At 40.3% G+C, this 21,355-nt stretch overlaps 2 protein-coding genes across 6 annotated transcripts in view; one reads left to right on the top strand and one right to left on the bottom strand.

The window, feature by feature from the left end:
* The window catches only part of ADAMTS18 (ADAM metallopeptidase with thrombospondin type 1 motif 18), a 74,944-nt gene extending 66,680 nt beyond the window's left edge, over nucleotides 1-8,264 (top strand). The window contains exons 19-20 of the mRNA XM_072818942.1: nucleotides 1,908-2,055; nucleotides 6,279-8,264. Coding sequence (XP_072675043.1) covers nucleotides 1,908-2,055; nucleotides 6,279-6,394 — 264 coding nt within the window. The 3' untranslated portion in view covers nucleotides 6,395-8,264. The remainder of the gene's footprint in view (nucleotides 1-1,907; nucleotides 2,056-6,278) is intronic.
* SYCE1L (synaptonemal complex central element protein 1 like) overlaps nucleotides 5,462-21,355 on the bottom strand; it is a 73,082-nt gene continuing 57,188 nt past the window's right edge. For 4 of the 5 annotated variants that reach the window (XM_072819010.1, XM_072819015.1, XM_072819025.1 and 1 more), the window contains 2 exons: nucleotides 6,223-6,609; nucleotides 5,462-5,709 (listed from right to left, as the gene is read on the bottom strand). In XM_072819010.1, the coding sequence (XP_072675111.1) occupies nucleotides 6,358-6,609 (252 nt within the window). In that variant the 3' untranslated portion in view covers nucleotides 5,462-5,709; nucleotides 6,223-6,357. The remainder of the gene's footprint in view (nucleotides 5,710-6,222; nucleotides 6,610-21,355) is intronic. The other variant, XM_072819019.1, reaches the window with a different exon arrangement.

Below are 21,355 nucleotides of genomic sequence, written 5' to 3'. Positions count from 1 at the left end.
TTTTTTTCATGAGCGCCGAAGATAATACAAAGCACTTATACCAGGCTGGTCACATGGTGCTGAAAGGTCACGGTTGCTGCTGTTTTTAAAATCCCCACTAGAGTCTTCTGTATTCTGGAAACCTTGCTCATAATCTTGACTCCTTTGGTTTTTATGGCATGTTTCTGAATTATGTAACAGCGGACATTTGTTGTAACAGCCTGTTCAGGCGTATTTTTGTCCCTGTTTTGTAGAGGAGGCAAGAAAAGCTCAGAGTTGGTCAACTCAGGCAAGGACACCAGCTCTTAAAAATCATCAGATGTTAGAGGGACCCTTTTTCTCAGAAGACTCGGATGAAATTTTGCTTGAGGTAGTTCGGTTCTGATTGGCTGGGATTGGTGTGTGAAGCAGAGTCTGGGAGAGGGGCCGCGTGGTGGTCCTCACACTTCCCAACCAACAGATGTCCCAGCTCTTTCAAGGACTCGCCGGCTTGAGAGGGGCCGCCCACCCCATCATTAAACACAGGGGCTAGGTGGGGGGATGTGTGAGCACAAATGGAGGTCTATAAAGTTGTGTCTATGTAAGTTCACCTTCATCCATACGTGTATATATAGTGTGCGTGTGTGTGTGTGAGAGCCTGTGTGTATTGGGGAAGATCTGAGAACTAAACTACAGAGAAAAGGAAAGGAAACTAGTGCGATTGTGTATCTCTAATCAGCTGGACATCATGCTAGGCACTATTTAGATGGCTGTGGGCTTTTTCAAATTTTTTATCACTATCTTATTTAAGAGATTTGGAAATTGATTATTTTAAGATTATTTAGATCAGATGTCAGCACACAATTGCCAACAGGCCAAATCTGTGCCCCCAATCTCTGCCTATTTTTTTTTTGTAAATAAAGTTTTATTAGAACTCAGCCATAAAAAACAAAAAACAAAAAACCACAGCCGTGCTCTTTTGTTTACATATCGTCTGTCCCCGGCTGTTTCTGTGCTTCAAAGGCGGACTTGAATGGTTGCAACAAAGACAACATGGCCCACAAAGCTGACAATATTTACTATCTTGACCTTTATCGAAAAAGTTTGCCAACTCCTGATTTAGATGATGAGCCCAACTCATAGGGCTATACGTGAACTTGGCGCTAAATCCACAACTCCTATGCTTTCTGCTCCCACTTATTTTTTCCCAAATACCGGTCCATATAATGATGCTTGTTCAAAATGAACACTTAACCATATCTGCAAATAAGAAATCTGAAAATAAGAAAATATGTAGTAAATTTTTTAAAAAGCAAAACAAAAAATAATCAATGCAAAGGGCTTTTTTCCTGATACTTTATTCCTTAGTTATAAAATATCTTTCTATTATGTGTCTGGAAAAAATAAAGTTTATAGTCCTTGTTAGTCATCTATTTTTTATTTTATTTTAATTGAACGGGGAAACCCTTGACTTCTATCTAGGAAACACCACACCCACTGTGCCAACTCAGAGTTTGGCTGGGCAAAGAGGGCAGGATTCCAACACTGCCTCGGACGAAGTATTATTCATTCACTGTCCTAATGCTGAACCACCCCCCTATTGGATCCGCAGAGATTATCTGGAATTCTTTAAATACTGTGAGGATTTGTTCTGCATTCTATGGCAGCTTCTGTATTTCTGGAAGCTCTCTCCTTTACGAGCCACTTAACTGGAGACACACTCTCTGGGCTGAGATAGATGCATCTGCCTAAGATCCCCTTCTAACCAGATCACAAGGCTCCCGTGTATTAACTGTGGCCATGGGCCTGCGTGCCGGGCTCCGGCCAACCCCTGCTTCATCAGCAGGCACCCTGGTCATGTCACAGAGGCTTCTCTGACACTGCTGACCTCTGAAGGGACACCTTCCAGCTGGGTGTCGCTGACTCCTCCCTCTTCCCCTCTTCTGCAGTGCACGGTGACCTGTGGAGGGGGTGTCCAGACTCGCCTGGTCCGCTGTGCTCAGCAGGGCCGGCCTTCCTCAAGCTGTCTGCTCCGTCAGAAACCTCCAGTGCTACGAGCCTGTAACACAAACTTCTGCCCAGCTCCTGAAAAGCGAGGTAAAGGGCCCCACACCCGAGTCAACTTTACTAGTCTCACCCATCCTATCTGGTTGTGCAGTTTATTCCTGGCACAAGTCTAGGGGCCTCTCCCAGTGCGGTCAGTGTGAACGAGGCTCCCCACAGGTGTACAGGGCACAAATCCAGGGCAGCTCCTGCTCAGAATGATCTTGTACACACACATGGGCAGGGAACACTTAGTTCTATGATACGACTCTTTAGCCATTAATTCTTACTTGGAAAGGGGGAAATGGTAATCTTGCAAGTCCCATTTTTTTTTAACACCGTTTTAATTGAATAAGCAAGTGAAAAAGTAACCACCGTGCACCAGAGATTACGCTCACGAGTAGGAACACAGGGGGGAGTGGGAGTCGTCCTCGGGGGAACTTGAGCCGTGAGTTAGCCCAGACAACAGCTTCCGTGTGTGCGTGGCTACCGTCCTTCCAACGAAGCGCAGTGCGTGCTGCTGAGAAAATGGGCAACTGAATCATCTGCGTGAACTATACTGCTTTCCACTCGCCCAACTTTCTTTAAAGTCACCTGACAAACACACCAGGAAAGGTCTCTTTCCCCTAATCCGATTTCCTTGTGCTAAATTACGTTCCACCATGTACCTGCTGAATTTCCTTTCTTCCAATGACAGCTTTTCCAAGACTAAATTTCTTAGCCCGTGCTTCCCAATTGATGGTGAATCAGATTCAGGACTGTCACTCTCCCTTGTCCTCTCACTTCACATTTCTAAATCGTTATCCTTGTTTATCTACATCTTAGAGCCTTGGTTCCAGGCCCAGGGCATCAATTTGCCCCCCTCTGTCCTCTCTCCTTCCCTATCTGAGGTTTGCATGAGACCAGAAAACTAGTAATGTAGCAGCTTCTCCGAGCCACGCCACGTCCAAGGTGATACTAGAATTCTACAAACCTGCAGCCTTTCTCAGCACAAAGTTTATGGGGGAAGAAACCCACATTCTGAGCAAGTGGTCATGAACTTGTAAATTCTTTCCTCCTTTTTTCCCTATTGGTGACTTCCCTTTCCCCTTGTTAGTCAGATGACCCCGGACAAACCCACACATGCCAAGAATCAGTGGATGCCCCCTAGGTACTTTGAGACAGGCTAACGGACAGTGGCCAATCATGAAAGCTGCTGGGCGGGAGTACGTGGTGGGGGGAGAGCCAAGACACGTGTTAGATCCAAGATGGGGAGGGAGGCCATTGGTGTTATTTTGTTCATCCAGCACCACGCCTGTCACAGCATAGGTGTTCAACATGTGTGAAGTGCAAGATTGTTTGTAAAGTACTGTGAGGTTCTCTATTTTCATTCAAAGCCAGGTCACAGAGCACCTGCCACATATCCCTACCATTCTTCTAGGGATAAAAGAACAAGGCAACATCCTCTTCTTTTTTTAAAGATTTTATTTGTTTATTCATGAGGGAAACACAGAGACAGAAGTGGAGAAGCAGGCTCCATGCAGGGAGCTTGACACGGAACTCGATCCCAGGACCCTGGGATCATGACCTGAGCCAAAGGCAGATGCTCAACCTCTCAGCCACCCAGGTGCCTGGCAACATCCTTCTAGATACACACATAGCTCACCTTCCTTTAGGGTCACCTTTAGGTCGCCTAAAGGAACACAAGCTATGTGCATATGTAGAAGGAGAGTGTTCCTGCCAGTTGGAACAGCACATGCAAAGGCCCTGAGGTGGGAATGTGTGAATATGATCAAGGAACAGCCAGACACCTGGAGGAGGATGTATAAAGTAGGCAGGCGTTAGGTGATTAGCTGAAGTTGGTCCTGGAGGCCTGGTCAGCCATTGTAAGGACTTCAGATTTAACTCTGAGGTGTTGATACAACAGTGCAGTTAGGACCATCATTTTAATGGTCTGTTTTTATCCTGATGCAGTATTTCCACTGCCTCAATAGGATAATCTCTATGATTTAAATAGAAACTGACTCAGATGTACATTCTGGTGGACTAGGCTATGTGCTAGTTGATTGGGATAGAAGATACTGTACAAGTATATATTAAAAATAATTGAATACAGATCCCACACCCTTCTCCTGGGGCCCCACCCCTAATCCCTGTGATGGTCCAGGTCAGTATTCCCTCTTCTAGATGCTCAGAACAAAAAGCCTATTTTCCTCCTTTTTTCTCTTATATCTTTACCAGCCTGTCAGAAAATTCTCTAGACGCCATATCCAGGACTTCCCGAAAAGAAGAAAAATTCTCTTCCTTCACCATTATACCCAAGTTGAGACTTTGTGGGTTTCACATTGGTTGTTTCAGCCATGATAGTTAGAGGAAAGCTATTTTTTTTTAACAAACATTTTCTTGAGCAGCTACTCTGTGACAGGCGCTAAGCATTGGGAATAAAGTAATGAAAATAGTCGGCGAACTCTGCTCTCAAGGATTTTACGTTCCAGAAAGGAGCCAGACAATAAGGCAACACATAATAGGATGAGGGCTGATAGACCCAGGGTAGAAAAATAAAGCAAGGTAGGGAGGAGGGAGTGCTTTCTGGGAGGCCAGGGAGCACATTGCTTGTATGGGGGAGTCTGGGAAGGCCCTACTGTCAGTGGCCTTTGAGTAGAAACTAAAGGGAAAAGAAAGGATCTGGATGCCTGGATCAGGATGCCTGGCACGTTATGGCATCAGGCAGGTGGCCCATGTCGGGGAGGGGACAAGAGGAAGAAGATGAGTCAAGCAGTAGTGGGGGAACCAGATCCTTGGGCCACGTCAGCCGTTGTAAGGACTAACCCTTTCATTCTAGGTGGATGGAGGGGCCAAAGGAAGAGTTTGGGGCTGAGACATGACATGAACTGTCTTATCTTGAGAGGATCAGCAGGACTACTATGAGATGGGAGAGGTGTATTTTAGCAGAAAGACAAAGGCATGGGGAAAGAACTACAGGCAGTTCTGAATCAGAGAGAGCAGGAGACAGATCGGGAGCAGCAGGAAAAGAAACCGGAGAGCCGAGAGCCTTGCAGCCATGTCCAAGGGCACAGAGCAGAGCTACTTAAGGATAATTTTTTTTCATGCAAAAGGATTTTATGTAACTTGAAATGTTTGCCTACTTATGACATAATTTTCTTATCTTCATTACCAACATGTTTTTTAGCACATCTTTTGTTATATGTAATTTTGCCTATTTCCTATTTTGATGTTTTATTTAATGTGACCTTTATCATAATTTTATTGCTCTTGTTTCCATTTTTCCCATTTAAAATTTTTTATTTTTTGTATTTTTTTATTGGAGTTTGATTTGCCAACATATAGTATAATACTGAGAGGGGCACTTGAAGGATCATTTTGGAAGGGATGTAGGTGGATGCCTATGAATAGTAGGGGGTGTTGGGCAAGGTGAAGGTAAAGTGACTTCTAAGCCTTGCGTAGATGAAGGGGAAAACCCTTCCAACCGTGAATGAGGACATTTATTTATGTACAAGGTAGGCCATAAGCACTCTTTTTTTTTCCATAAGCACTTCTGAAGTGAAAATTCTTTGAGTATCCAGTAAAACAGCTAAGACCCAATGTGCACGGAGGTTTATATAAAGAAAATCTTACATACAGCTTCACACGCATTCTGTATCTAGGGAGGGCCTTCTGGGTGAAAATCCCTGATGTACAATGTCCTGCTTCCACGGTCCATAATCACATCTGTTAATAAAAGAAGTTAGGACCGGTGTTGACTTAAATTCACTTAGTTGCAGACTGGCTATGAGATTTAAATTGATGTGGAGTACTGCAGCTGGGCCTCAAACCCAGGTGTGATGACTCCTGATACATTAGGCCTCTTGTTCCCCAAAGTAAGGTCTGTGGACCAAGTAGCAGCAGCATGCCCTGGGTGCTTATTAGATATAGAGCCCCTTAGCTCTCACCCCACACCCTCTGAATCAGAAGCAGTGGCTTAACAACATCCCCAGGGGATTCCTCACGTGCTGTGCTAGGGATGCAGAATGGTAGCTCCAGGCTACTGGGGTCAGACATGAATCTCTGGCTGGATAGAACATTTTTAACATCCACTTTCCCCCTCCTGTCAACATTTAGTCCCTTCTGATGTCTTAATACTGCTTCCCCCACCCTCCCAGCGAAGTCCTAGTGTATAATGAGCAGAACCACTCAGAGGCATGAGGCTGGCAGATCCAAGGTCTTTGACCTGTAGGCTCTCACCTTAAGAAAAAGGCTAAGGTTTCTCCTAAGGGGTTAAATACTTTTTCTCATTGCAGAGGATCCATCCTGTGTGGATTTCTTCAGCTGGTGTCACCTAGTTCCTCAGCACGGCGTCTGCAACCACAAATTTTACGGTCAACAGTGCTGCAAGTCATGCACGAGGAAGAGCTGATCTCCATGCCCTCCCTGACACCTGAGGGCCAAGATCTTACCTCTCGCCTCTGGAGAGACCGGCCACGTTTCACATCGAAGGCTGGTCACTGCAGGCCACCTGTTTGCTGCTGCAGCATCTGTGGAGCTGACTCTCAAGAACAGACAGGCTCCCCATTCACTTCCCCAAAGCACATGGTACTCCGAAGCACTTGAACGTGGGAAGCGAGGACAAATCTGACTTGCAAAAGAAAGGACAAAAGAACTTTGATTTGCACTGTTACACGAAAGAAGTGATGGATCACACTGAGCTACGTCACATTTTAATTCTGACAAAGTGAGAATCTGGTCAATGCTGGGAGAGATTGCTCCCTTTGAACTTCAGAGGGTTCCACGGCAAGACCTCCGTTTTGCAAAGGTCCTTGAAGACTTCAGGTCAAAGACTGAGGCTTGGAGCAATCAAGTCTGGATGGAACACATTGCCTAACTGTTACCTGGAGCTCACAGTTTGATTGGCACTGTGGACAGCCCAAGCTCGGAGTCACACAGGAAGCCAAATGGTGCTCATAACTGTGCTTGCTGCTGGACTAGCAAGCTTCATGTTACGTTTATCTCGTGTGCGTGTGTTGTTTTTATAATTTTGTTTAGAGGATATTCTGCTTAGAGAGTCTCCAAGACTAAAATTTACAACTTGAAAAGTATTCCAAGGAATATTCTGAAAACAGGGCAACATGGACTATTTAAGATCTCCATTTAATTGAAGTTCACACTCAAAAAAACAAAACAAAAAGCCCACAAACTCACATAAAAGGCAAATGTTGATGTCCTATGCAGTATATCAACCTCATAACTTTTGGTGCTAGTGGAACAAGTACACGGAAGCCTCTAGTCTGCTCTTTGGGAATCAGAACTGGGGAGATTTTAATTTCTGGTAAAAATCTAGGAGGAGCTAAAGAGCAAAACAGCAGTGTTTTGAAGGAGAGTAGACCGTCATTTATAAGGCTCCCTACATAATATCAGAGCTGCTTGGAAAATTAAAGACCACTTGTTTTTTTTCTACCAACTGTCATGTTTAAATTTTCCCTGAGATTTAGTTAACAAGAAAAAAGAGTGGCAATAGAAAACCCCATCTGTCTTCTTGCTATGTTAACATTAATAAATCATAATAAGCCAAGATCCTTCAGTGAATAAGAATATTTTATAATCTTTCAGATGATGTTTTTAGTCACCAGAAGCCAGCTGTTGATAGGCACTAATGAGCTTAAAATTGTTCTCAATTGGAAAATACCACACTATTTTGCCAAAACCAAAGTAACTTACAAGGCTGAGTCCTTCTGTAAGTTTTTGAGATGTGGTTAAAAAGGGCATATTTATATAATTCTACTCTATTCCTCAATTTCTTTGATGAATGTAACCCAGTTTTACTGCTTTATAAAGTCTCAATTCAAACAGGGATTTGCCAGCTCAGCACAACCAACTAGACAGTGGTTTGTTAAATTTAGAGCATCCTTTGTTCCCGTTCTAATTAAAATCATGCGTTCTTGAATCTCAGAGAAAAAAAATGATTAGCATAGTCTCTCAATCCACTTGGCTTGGCCTAGGGTTGTGGCCACTTTATCATCAGAAACACACAGTTCCATAACACCACCCTTGCCCTCTGAAAAATTGCAAGTTATTTGTTTCTTTATATAATGATCATTTTATTATTTTATGGAAAAATTAATTTATTAATAGCCTATTCTTATGTGTTCTCACTTGCTTCTCTGAGTAAGTGGTATTAATTCTGAGGAAAACTGTTGAATAAAAAACAATGGGTTATAGAGAAAAGTCGAAATATATGTGTAATATTTAATTATTTTATAAGTTTTATAATAAAGTGTTCTGTTTCCTTACCTTTGAAATTTGTTAAGTTCTTGAATAAACGAGAAGTCAGCTACTTCCAAGATCATTTAACTGTATAAATACTGATTGGGAAACTCAGTAATTGCTCAATGAGAAATCGGGAAGATAAAGCACTCATTGATTTTTCTTGCTTGTGTCTAAGAAAATTAGAAACCACCAAAAGTTGGGGGTGAAATGGAAGACATATTTAGCATCTTATGGAGATACAGAGTATTTTTTCCTGCTGTAATGCTTTGTCAACATTTATGGAAATCATCCAGGTTAGATAAATCTACCCTAAGTGTAGTTGGTTTTCTCCTTTATTTTTTTCCATTTGAACAGCATTCTGGTGAAATCCTCTTGCAAAAAATAGAGAAGGAGGAAGGAAAAACAAATTAAAAAGCAATTATTTCAGGTTTTCCAAATTTGTAATCATCAGACCAATGGAGAATAAAAAGTCTGGGCAAAGTCAGTCCAGTTGACCTGAGTATATAATATTCTTCTCTATGTGATATCTATCTATCTATAAATATGAATATGTCATACATATGTGAATGTATGTGTGTATATGTGTATCATTTATGCATGCAAATCTTTAAAATATATTTAAGATTTTTATATGAATTATTGCTATTTGGCAAACAAAACTGGTTAAGAATGAAAAACAATAGATGGCACATAAAATAGAAAAGAGAAGATATCCTTGTGACTTTTGGTGATAAAATATTAATGAAAGCAACCACATATTTATTGTTTAATGGGTGCCAGGGAGTGTGCCAAGCTCTTTGTATATGTTACCTCTTTTAATCCTCACAAGACTCTAGTTAGAAAGATACTACTTTTTCCCCTTTGTAGATGAGGACTCTGGGATCCAGAGATATCACATATTTCATCCAAGGTAGCCATAAAAGTGAGCTCCATAAATAATATAAACATTTCAGTTCATTTTAGTTAAAATAGTCACTAATTGGTTTACAAAATTCCTATCTATAAAAAGAATTTCCTCAGCGAGAATAGGGGAGCTGTTCAGAGCTCCTCAGGAATATTCAGTTTCACATCACTAAGTTTAAGATAAAGAAGGAATTTTCTGTAAGATGAGTTTTATCTTTAATCCTAAGTTACATTTGTGCATAGAAAGGAAAATGGGATCTATTTAAATGTACCTTTCTGGATAGACATTGAGAATAATGATGTAAGTGACTTTGGTTCCAATTGCTCTGTATAGAGAAGCCAGCAGGAGCCATATCCAGAACGTATCCTCCTTTGCTTCTGTAAACTCATGCCTAATTGCCTTACCCCTGCACACCACCACCATCCTATTTGAATGTTATGAAGACATACGTGCTGGGTACAGTTGTTTTCCTAAGCTATTTTTAGTAAGGGACATAGTTGAGTTCATAATCAGGTCATTTAATAACAAGCAAGTTATATAATTGTTAATTATTTAATGAACGAAGAGGTTCAGAGATTTTTCCTAGCATCCTAACTTGGATGAGAAAGAGGCACTAATGGCTAGGAAAATGAAACCCTTAGGCCATGTCTCCCCAATACTCCTGTTTATTCCCACCCCCTCTTCCCCTCTTCCCTGCATCGCCTTGGCCTCCCCATTCAGGCTGCCTCTGCCCCATAGAGGTTAGGCCATCACCTGACGCTACCTAGCGCTGCACCCTATGCCCATCCCACACGTTAGAAAAGACGGGATGAACACTTGGTACTCCTCAACCTTCCATCTGACAGCTAATGGACTTTCTAAACCAAGTGTGCAGTACAGAGGGGCACTTTCACTGTATAAAGTTAACAGAGCCCTTGAGAGATGGTCTTTGAAGGTGAACCAGGGCCAGCGGCTCTTCCTGCTGGAGGCGAGGCCCAGACATGTCTCTCCCGCTGACTCCCTCTCCTTTCTTTCCTTTTATGTGGCTGGAGCACAGGAAGGACCAGCAGCCCCCCGCCCCCCTCCTTGTCAGAAGGCCAAGCCAGCTCTACTGTTCCTTAGTGTGCTCCTCTGTTTCGGCAGCCCCATGTCATGTACCATGAGGCTGAATATCTCCCCTTCCTTGGAAAGAAGGTTCTTTCTCCCCTGCCCCATCCTTTTTGAGAGCCAGGTTGGATCTAGAGTAAGTCTCAGGACAACAGTTTCTAAATAATTAGCTGCACTAACTATCACTTAGGGATATTTTATATATTCCTGGGCCCCATTCCAGAAACAATTAATTAATTCTGGGAGTAGGGCCTGGGAATTTATATTTTAAAAGGCATGCAAGTTTCTCTGAGGAAAAACTCATTTTGGAATCACTTGTCTAGGATAGATAAAGGAAAGCACCTCGAGTCGGTCTTCCTTGTGTAGGCAAAGGAGTTCCCTTGGCACCATGCCCTCTGCTACAGCTCCGCAGGGGTCTGAGCTAAACCTGGCCAGTAATGAAGGGGGCTTTGCCATCCTGTTGTCATCCTCTGTGTGGATTTCACCGGGAGACCCTCAGGGCTGTAAATAGTGGGTCAAGAAAAAGACTCACAGTCAAGGACCAGTTCCCTGGCCATCTTTGTCTCGATTTCTTATTTCCAAACAGGTCGGTAGTCGACAGCAGGGTTGGATGGGCAGGCAGTAGAAGAGCCGGATGGAGGGAAGTTGGCCATTTCTCTCAGGCAAGCACCCACATGCAAGAACTAGTACACTGTATTGTTTTTTGTTTCTTTGTTTTGTTCTTTTTAAGGACACACAATAGAGAAGCCAATGAAATCCCCATTGGAAAGTGGCTTTTGGCAAATTACTCCAGGTCCTTGTGTGTGCGTGGAGACACCCCAGCGCTTGAAAGAAACAGTTGTGTTCCTGAGATCCAGAGTCAAGGCAGAATGAAGGCTTCCATCCTATTTCCTGCCAGGACACTGGGTGCCAAGAGGTGAATTAATCACTCGTATGAATCAGGCCAACTGTCACTTGCTTACAAATTGCCAGAAATGCATTGGCTGACTCGAGTCAATGAGAATTGTAACTTCAGCTTTTGTATGACAGAAGAAAAAGAAACAAAGCCTTTGAAAAGATAGGGAAGAGCAGCTAGAATGATGTTTTTGGCCGCACTAAAGTATAAACAAGGTAATGTCATGTTCCCTACAATTGCGCTGTTCTGGGACTCTGATTTTTCTCATTCAGTGGCTCATTTCCTTAATTTACAGGTTGTTTTTTTTTTTAATACATTGGCCCCACATACTTAACGTGAACATGTCTGTCTATTTATGTATCTGCATGGTCCTAAACCAATAAAGGCATAATTGTTATTGTACTCAGCAATTTTCTCCCCTTTGTGAGGATGCCCACATTGTCTAGGGCCTTTATTACTTGCAGATAGGTCTGCCAAGGGAGCAAACAATTCACATTTTCTTAGAGGTTAGCATTTACTTTCATGCTAAAAGTCTCTCTGACAGAGTAACGCTCACCCTTTTTTGAGCTCTGCTACACTAACTTTTTTTTTGCATTCTTGCTAACCAAAATACATTCGTTCTTTGCAGCCAGCATTTATTGAGCACCAACTGCACTGTGAAGTCCAAACACAGAAACAGATCTTGTTCCTGATCCAAGGGGATTGGTATTTGAAAATATGCTTCTCCCTCTGCCTGTGTCTCTGCCTCTCTCTCTCTCTGTGACTATCATGAATAAATAAATAAAATCTTTTAAAAAAAAATAGGTTATGAAAATATGGGATGCACATCCAGTCAAGCAATGGACCAAGGTCATATAGTCCTGAGGTTTCCTTTTAATTCCTCACTGTCACATTCACCCTAGTATATATTTGATCATGTGTTTTTTAGGCTTGTATTACTGTCACATAGGATATGATGAGATCACATATCTGCAAATCACTATCATGCAGACTGCAGACTTCTTTTCCCCTTCAAAATTAGTAAAGTCACAAAATTACAGCATTAAGCAGAATGGCCCACTTACAAGTCATTGTATAGAAATTAAGAAATTGAAGAGGATTTTGTTATTTCGCTCTCTCTCCATCACAGATGTAGACAGAGAAATATTTGAAGGCCTTTCCTAAAATTACATAATGAGTCACTGGTAAGTCTAGATATAAGGCCAGTTGTAACAATTTTCATGCAAGTATATTTTCACTGTATTATAAAATATTTACTGATTTTTCTTACTTGACAGGCAAACATTTTTATTACATTTAAGGACAATCTTAATGAGTAGTAAGTTTCAAATAGAAACCTAGTAACATTGCTGATTTCATGTGCCATCTATGCTACTACCTTAAAATTCCCTGCCCTCAAAAGAAATACATACTCTGGTACCATAAGAAGCATAACAAATTTTGTCATATTTCCTCTATGTAGGGCAAAGGTGATCTCATGAAAGTACCAATTATTAAAAACCTCTGACCCCTTCCCTTTCCAATTGTCTGGTATCCCAAGGAACCGAGCTATTGCTTTGCTTTGAGCCTGGAATTAAGAGCGATATTGGGCAGCCCTGGTGGCTCAGCGGTTTAGCACCACCTTCAGCCCAGGGCGTGATCCTGGAGACCGGGGATCGAGTCCCACGTCGGGCTCCCGGCATGGAGCCTGCCCCCCGCCCCATGTCTTCATGAATAAATAAATAAATAATTTTTTCAAAAGAGCGAAATCAAAGGTCACAAACTCTATAGATATACTAAAAACCACTGGACACTTAACATGGGAAGATTTTATGGCATGTAATTTACATCTCAATAAAGCTGTTTAAATTAAAAAGTATGCAATGTGGGCTCAAGACGGTGAACTAGGAAGATCCTGAGCTCACCTCTTACAGACACACCAAAACTATACACATAGAACAACTGTCTCTTAGAACAAACTGAAGACCAGCCGAACAGATCATAGATATAAAGACAGGCAGGGAGGGCAGAGACCCGCTATAGTCAGTGCACACGCCCCTGGCACAGCAACCCACAAGCAGGAGGGATATCCCAACTGCAGAGCCCCTCCGTAAGGAACAAGGAATCTGAGCCTCACATCTGGCTCCCAAGCCCAGGGAACCTGCAAAGGGAAGTTGAGCCACCATTATGTCTGCTTTGAAAACCAGCAGGGCTCACGTCAGGGAGAGCCAGAGGGCACACTGCTCTCTCTCCAAGAGCATCTCCACCATCTTACTCCTGCCTAGTTCAAGTGCAGAGGCATCAGTTTGAAAAGCACCTGGGTTACACATGAAGGAGCACAACTGGCTAATTGGAGGGCATGTGCCAGAGGGATCCATTGGAATGCTCACCAGGGGTAGAAGTGATCGTGGGCACTAGTTTTTGTTCATTCCCCTTCTACTAGCTGGGCCCATTTCTTACACTTTCCTGATACTTCTACTGCAAAAGCAGTACTTGCCCCACCCAACTGGCCTGCTCTGGATAGCGCCACTCCCAGGCAGCTCCCATGATGCCATACACAGCAGGCAACCTCACCTACCCCCAAGCCCCTCCCAAACAGTCCCCCTGCACTGCCACACATAGTGAGCAGCCTCAGCAAGCATTGATGTTCCCCCACCATGCAGCCTCCACCCCAGGAGCCAACCTTGTTCAGTCAAGTCCAGGCCTCATAGATAGCCACGTCTCCCACACACCAGGGAGTCTGCATCAATCATGGGCCAACCACCATAGAAGGATACATGAGCACACACAGGGGACACTTGGCTCAAGTGACAAGGGAGACTGTGCTACTGGGCCCCACAGGACACCTTCTAGATAAAGCCACTCCTTCAAGACTGGGAGACATAACTGATCTACCCAATACATAGAGAAAACACAGACTAGACAAAATGAGGAGACAGAGGAATATGTTCCAAATGAAAGAACAAGACAGAACCTCAGAAAAAGAACTACATGAAATGGAGATAAGCAATCTACCAAATAAAGAGTTCAAAGTCATGGTCATAAAGATGCTCACTGAATTTAAGAATAGATGAACACAGCAAGAACTTCAACACAGAGGTGGAAAATGTATAAAACAACCAATCAGAGCTGCAGAATACTGTAACTGACATGAAAAATACATAGAATGAACAGCAAATTAGATGATGAAGAAGAATGGATTGGTGACCCTGAGGACAAGGTACTGTATATCAGCCAATCAGAAGAGCAAAATGAAAGAGAATTTTTAAAAAGCTTTTATTTATTTATTCATGAGAGACACAGAGAGAGAGGCAGAGACACAGGCAGAGAGAGAAGTAGGTTCCCCACAGGGAGCATGATGTGGGACTTGATCCCAGGACCCAGGATCATGACCTGAGCCAAAGGCAGATGCTCAACCACTGAGCCACCCAGGTGCCCCAATAAAGAGAAATTTTTATGGGGATATAGTTTAAGGAGCTCTGGACAACATCAAGCAAGCGAATATTTGCATTATTGGGGTTCCAGAATGAGCAGAGAGAAAGGGACAGAAAACTTATTTGAAGAAATTGGGATCCCTGGGTGGCGCAGCGGTTTGGCGCCTGCCTTTGGCCCAGGGCGCGATCCTGGAGACCCGGGATCGAATCCCACGTCGGGCTCCCGGTGCATGGAGCCTGCTTCTCCCTCTGCCTGTGTCTCTGCCTCTCTCTCTCTCTCTGATGACTATCATAAATAAATAAAAATTTAAAAAAAAATTAAAAAAAAAAAAAAGAAATAATGGCTGAAAATTTCCTTAACCTGGCAAAGGAAACAGACATCCAAGACCAGGAACCAGAGAGTCTCCAAATAAGAGGACTCAAAGAGACTCACAATGAGACACATTATAACCAAAGTGTCAACAGTTAAAGATAGAGAATCTTAAAAGCAGCAGGAGGAAAACACTAGATCCATACAAGGGAACCCTTATAAGACTATTAGCTGGTTGTTCAGCAGAAAATTTACAAGCCAGAGGGGAGTACCACGATATATTCTGAGTGCTGAAAGGGAGAAAAAAAAAACTTACAACCAATAATATTTGACCAGCAAGGTCATCACTCAGAATTGAAGAGATAAGGAATTTCCCAGACAAGCAAATGTTAAAGGAGTTCATCACCACCAAACTGGCCTAACAAGAACTGTTAAAGGAACTTCTTTAAACTGAAAATAAATGGCAATAACTAGAAATAATTAAGAAAGAAAAAAATCTCACTTATGGTAAAGTAAGCATATGATAAATGCAGTGGATCAACTACCTATATAGCTAGTATGAAGGCTAAAAGACTAAAGTAGTAAAATCATTTAGACCTACAATAGTCAAAGAATACACAAAATAAGAAGATGTAAAATATGAAGACAAAAACACAAAATATAGGGAGTGTGCAAAAATGTATTGCTTTGAGAGTGCATTTGAACTTTAGTAACCATCAACTTAAAACAGGATATTATATATGTAGGAGTTTATACATGAACCTCAAGGTAACCAGAAACCAAATACCTAAAATAGGCATTCAAAAAATAGAGGGAAAGGAGTAAAAACACTAAGGAAGATGACCAAATCACAATGGAAGAGAGCAAGAGAAGAAAGAGGCAGAGAAGAACTACCAAAACAAACAAAAATCAATGAAATGGCAATAAATACATATTTTTCAATAATTATTTTCAATTTAAATGGACCCAATGCTCAAACCAAAAGACATAGGGTGGTTGAATGGATAACACCCATGTACTGCCTACAAGAAACTAATTTTGGATCCAAAGACACATACAGACAAAGTGAAGAAATGGAAAAAGATATTCTACGCAAATGGAAATGAAAACTGGGGTAGCAATACTTTTATTAGATGAAACAGACTTTAAAACTAAAACTATAACAAGAAACAAGGGAATTATGTCATGATAAAGGAATCAATCCAATAAGAGGATATAACACTTGTAAATATTGATACATCCAACATGGAGCACTCAAATACATAAAGCAAAAATTAACATAAATGAAGGGAGAAATTGACCATATATTATTAGTAGGGGACTTTAACACACAACTTATCAGTGGATAAGAAAAATCAATAAGGTCTTGGCCTAAAATGACATATTAGACCAGATGGACTTAATAGATATATACAGAGCGCTCTGTCAAAAACAGAAGAATATACATTGTTTTTCAAGTACACATGGAACATTCTCCAGGATAGATCATATGTTAAGCCACAAAACAAGTCTCAATAAATTTAAGAAGATTAAAATCATACCAAGCATCTTTTCCAACCACAATGATATAAAACTACAAATCAATTATAAGAAAACTGGAAAAAAAAACACAAACACATGGAAACTAAACAACATGCTACTAAACAACAAATGGGTAGAAAAGAGTCAAATAGGAAATCAAAAAATACCTCCAGATAAATAAAAAAGGAAACACAACAGTCCATAACCTATGAGCTGCAGCAAAAGCAGTTCTAAGAGGGAAATATATAATGATACAGGTCTACCTCAGGAACAAGAAAAATTTCAAACACTCTAACCTAAAGGAAATAGAAAAAGAAGAACAAATAAAACCCCAAGTTAGTATAAGGGAGGAAATAATAAAGATCCAAGTGGAAATAAATAAAGACTAAACCATTAGGGGGTGCCTTGGTGGTTCAGTTGGTTAAGCATCTGCCTTAGGCTAAGGTCATAATCTCAGGGTCCTGGGGATCAAGTCCCATATGGGACTCCCTACAGAGCAGGGGAGTCTGCTCCCTCTCCCTCAGTGCTCTCCCTCTCTCTCTCAAAAATAAATAAAATTTTTTTAAAATCCTGAAAAAAAATAGATCAATGAAACTAAGAACTGTTTCTTTGAAAATATAAAATGGATATACCTTTAGCCAGGTTCCTCAAGAAAAAAAGAAGGCTCAAGAAAATCAAATCAGAAATGAAAGTTATAACTGATAGCACAGAAATACAAAGGATCACAAGCGACTATGAAAAATAATTATATGCCAACATATTAGGACACCCTAGAAGAAATGGGTAAATTAATAGAAACACAATTTTCCAAGATTGAATCAGAAAGGAATAAAATCTGAACATACCACTTACTAGTAATAAAACTGAATTGGCAATTTAAAACCTCTCAACAAACAAAAGTCCAAGATCAGTTAGCTTCACAGGTGAATTCTACCAAACATTTAAAGATAAGTTAATGCCTATCCCTCTCAAACTAGCCCAAAGAATTGAAAAGCACACTTACAAACTCATTCTATGGGGCCAAAACCCAAAGACACCACAAAAAAATAACATTAAAGATCAATATTCTTGATGAACATAGTTGCAAACTTCTCAAAATATTAGCAAACCAAATTCAACAATAAAAATAATCATATACTGACCAAGTGAGATTTATTCCAGAGATACAAGAATGTTTCAATATCCACAAATCAATCAACATGATATACCATATTAACAACAAAAGAGGCAAAAATCATATGATCATCTCAAAAGATATAGAAAAAGCATTTAATAAAATTCAACATCCACTTATGATAAAAAAAAAAAACTCTCAACAAAGTGAGTATAGAGATTACATATCTCAACACAACAAAGGCCACAGCTAACATCACTCAATGGTAAAAGCTGAAAGCTTTTCCGATAAGATCAGAGAGAAGACAAGGACGTCCACTCTCACGACTTTTATTCAACACTGTATTAGAAATCCTAGCCCTAGCAATCAGACAGAAGAAAGAAATAAAATGCATCCAAATTGGAAAAGAAGTAAAACTGTCACTATTTGCGACTGATGTGATACTATATATAGAAAACCCTGAAGACTCCACCAAAACACTATTTGAATAGATGAATTCAGAAAATTGAAGAATACAAAATTCATATGCATAAATATGTTGTATTTTTATACCCTACAGTGAAGTATCAGAAAAAGAAATTAAGAAAGCAATCTCATTTATAATTTCATCAAGAAGGAAAAAATACCCATAAATACACCCACACTTATATATTCGATTATTCCTTGACAAAGCAGGCAAGAACATACAATGGGGGAAAAGTCTCTCCAACAAATAGTGTTGGGAAAACTGAATGGCTATATGCCAAAGAATGAAAACGGACCAATATCTTACACCATTCACAAAAATAAACTCAAAATGGATTAAAGGCTTAAATATCAGGCCAGAAACCATAAAACTCCTAGAAGAGAGCACTGGCATTAAGTAATTTGACGCTAGTCTTAGTAGTATTTTTTTGGATCTGTCTCCTCAGTCAAAGGCAACAGAAGCAAAAATTAACAAACGACCTATGCCAAATTAGAAAGCTTTTGCATGGAATTTTAGGATTTTTAATGTTTGTTTCATGTTTCTCAGCTTCAATAAAAATCACTAAATCTCAGGCTTTCTAAAAAAATTTTTTTGCACAGTGAAGGAAACCATCAACAAAACAAAAAGGCAATCCAATGAATGGGAGAGGATATTTGTAAATGATATAATTGATAAGAGCCTGATGTCCAAAATATATTAAAAACTCACACAACTCAATATAAAAAATACAAATATTCTTTTAAAAAATTTGTTATTTATTCATGAAAGACACAGAGAGGGGGGCAGTGACATAGGCAGAGAGAGAGAGACAGGCTCCCCGCAGGGAGCCTGATGCAGGACTCAATCCCAGGACCCCAGGACCATGACCCGAGCCAAAGGCAGACGCTCAACCACTGAGCGAGGTGCCCACAAAATACAAATATTCTGATTACAAAATAGAGGAGTAAAATAGACATTTCTCCAAAGAAGACATACCGATGGCAAACAGACATGAAAAGATGCTCAATATCACTAATCATTGGGAAAGTGCAGATTAAAACCACCATGAGAAATTATCTCACACCCATCAGAATGGCTAGTATCAAAAAAACAAGAAATAACAAGTGTTGGCGAGGATATGGAGAAGGGAACCCTCATGCACCCATTGGTGGGAATATAAATTGGTGCAGCCTCTATGGAAAACAGTATGAGGCTCCTCAAAAAAAAAAATTAAATCTAAAAGTACCACATGATGTTGCAATTCCACTTCCAGGTATTTATCCAAAGTAAATGAAAACACTAATATAAAAAGATATATCCACCTCTAGGCTCATTGCAACATTATTTACAATAGCTAAAATACGGCAGCAATCTAAGTGTCAGTAGAAACCTGCATGGATAAAGAAGTATGTGTGTGCATATATATACAATATAATATGTACGGTGTATGTTACATATGTATACACATATGTACATATACACATTTATATGTATATATATGTATTGTGCATATAATATACATTATGCATGTGTGTACAATATATACATGATACATGTGTATAATATACATATTACATATACATGTACACTATGTATGATATATACATACTATATAATATATACATACAATATATTATACATAATATGTATAATGCATTATATTGTACAAATATGCATAATATGTATATTGCGTGTGTGCATATATGCATAACGTTATGTGTACATGTATTATGCATATATATACACACACAATGGAATATCAGTCAACTATAAAAAGAGAATGAAATCTTGCCACTTGGGACAAAAATGGATGGACCTAAAGAGCATTATACTAAGCAAAATAAGTAAGAGGAAGACAAATACCATATGATTTTACTTAAATGTGGAATCTAAAAGCCAAAACAACCAAACCAAACAAAACAGAAACAGACTCATAGATACAGAGAACAATCTGGTGGTTGCCAGAGGGGAGGGAGGTTGTGGGATGGGAGAAATAGGGGAAGAGGATTAAAAATTACAAACTTTCTGTTATAAGATAAATAAACCACAGGGATGTAATACACAGCAAAGGGAATATAGTTAACAGTAGTGTAACAATTTTGTATGGTGACAGACGGTAGCTAGATTCACCATGGTGATCACTTCATAATCTATATAAATGTTGAATCACCATGTTGTACACCTGAAACTAATATGTCAACTACACTTCAATAAAAAAAATAATATGCTTAAAATGATGACCATCTATGCTCCACTTAGAGTCACACAGGAGCTTTTCTGGGAAGCATCAATTTTTCCTGTATTGTTCCCACACCACTGGAGATATTTACTTGGGGCAACATAGAACTCCAAAAAAAAAAAAATGTTTGTTGCTGAAGGGGCAACTTTATTCACCCATTTGCTATTTCACTGAACAAATAACCATAGAATGATCATTTTCAACCATTGTCCTTGGTACTGAAGATGCGATTAGAATTTAAGGTCCATAAAGGCAGGGAATTTTTTGGTATCACTACCTAGAATTTTTTGAACGGATGATACACAGAGAAACAAGACAGACATACTCTCTGCCTCTTCAAATTTATAGCCTAGCAAGGGATTCAGAAAATTAAGTAGCATTTTCAAAACAATTGAAATCCTCTATGAAAGAGGATTTTTGTGGGACTGGAAAAAGAACACTATGTGAGACGGTTTCTAAAGTTCTTTCTTGTGACTATTTGATGATTGAGATGAAAAAGACAATCTAAACCTTAGCATTTGTCTTAAAAGTTTTCTAAATTGGTTCCCTATACTCTTTTCAAATGGAGAAGCATTCCCGGTATTAACGTTTAGGCCGCAGATAGTAAGCGTGTTTTTTGACCCAAATGATGTCACGAATCCGTATGCTTTAAAACCAGCTATATATGCCCAGTTAAAAGAGTAGTTTGATTTACTAGGTTTGTTCAGAAACAAAGGACAATAACAGAGTTGAAACTATGATAATTAAATCCTCCTGCCCCTGACTGGATCGTAAGGGGAAATAAACCAAATTGGAAGTAAACTCTTCATTTTCATTATGTCGTCACTGAGGGATAAGGACCTTGTCGGGAGCATGCCTGTTTCTGCTGGAAACACTTCTGAGGTTCTGAATTCTAGTTGCAGAAAACAGGAGGATCGGGCCCTACCACTGGCACTATACCTTACTCATTCAGCCTACGCTCAAGAGCACAGCAGGTGCTGCTCCTTCTGCCTTTGTAACCACCTCCCTCCCAGGAGAAAAAAGTATCTACGATGAGGTTGGGGCTGCAGAGGGCGGAGGGAAAGAAAAACTAATCTTATACTACTCCCTTCTTTCTACTCCACACATTAAAAGAGAAAAAGAGGCACACCTAGAGGAAGGTGTTTTGGACACAGTGTTCTTTAACATCTGGTGGAGTCTCTGAAAGA

This window comes from Canis lupus, chromosome 3 (assembly GCF_048164855.1).
Source record: "Canis lupus baileyi chromosome 3, mCanLup2.hap1, whole genome shotgun sequence".
In the NCBI taxonomy this organism is placed as follows: Eukaryota; Metazoa; Chordata; class Mammalia; order Carnivora; family Canidae; genus Canis; species Canis lupus.
The sequence above is the reverse complement of the archived record's forward strand: the minus strand, read 5'-3'. Positions and strand labels throughout refer to the sequence as shown.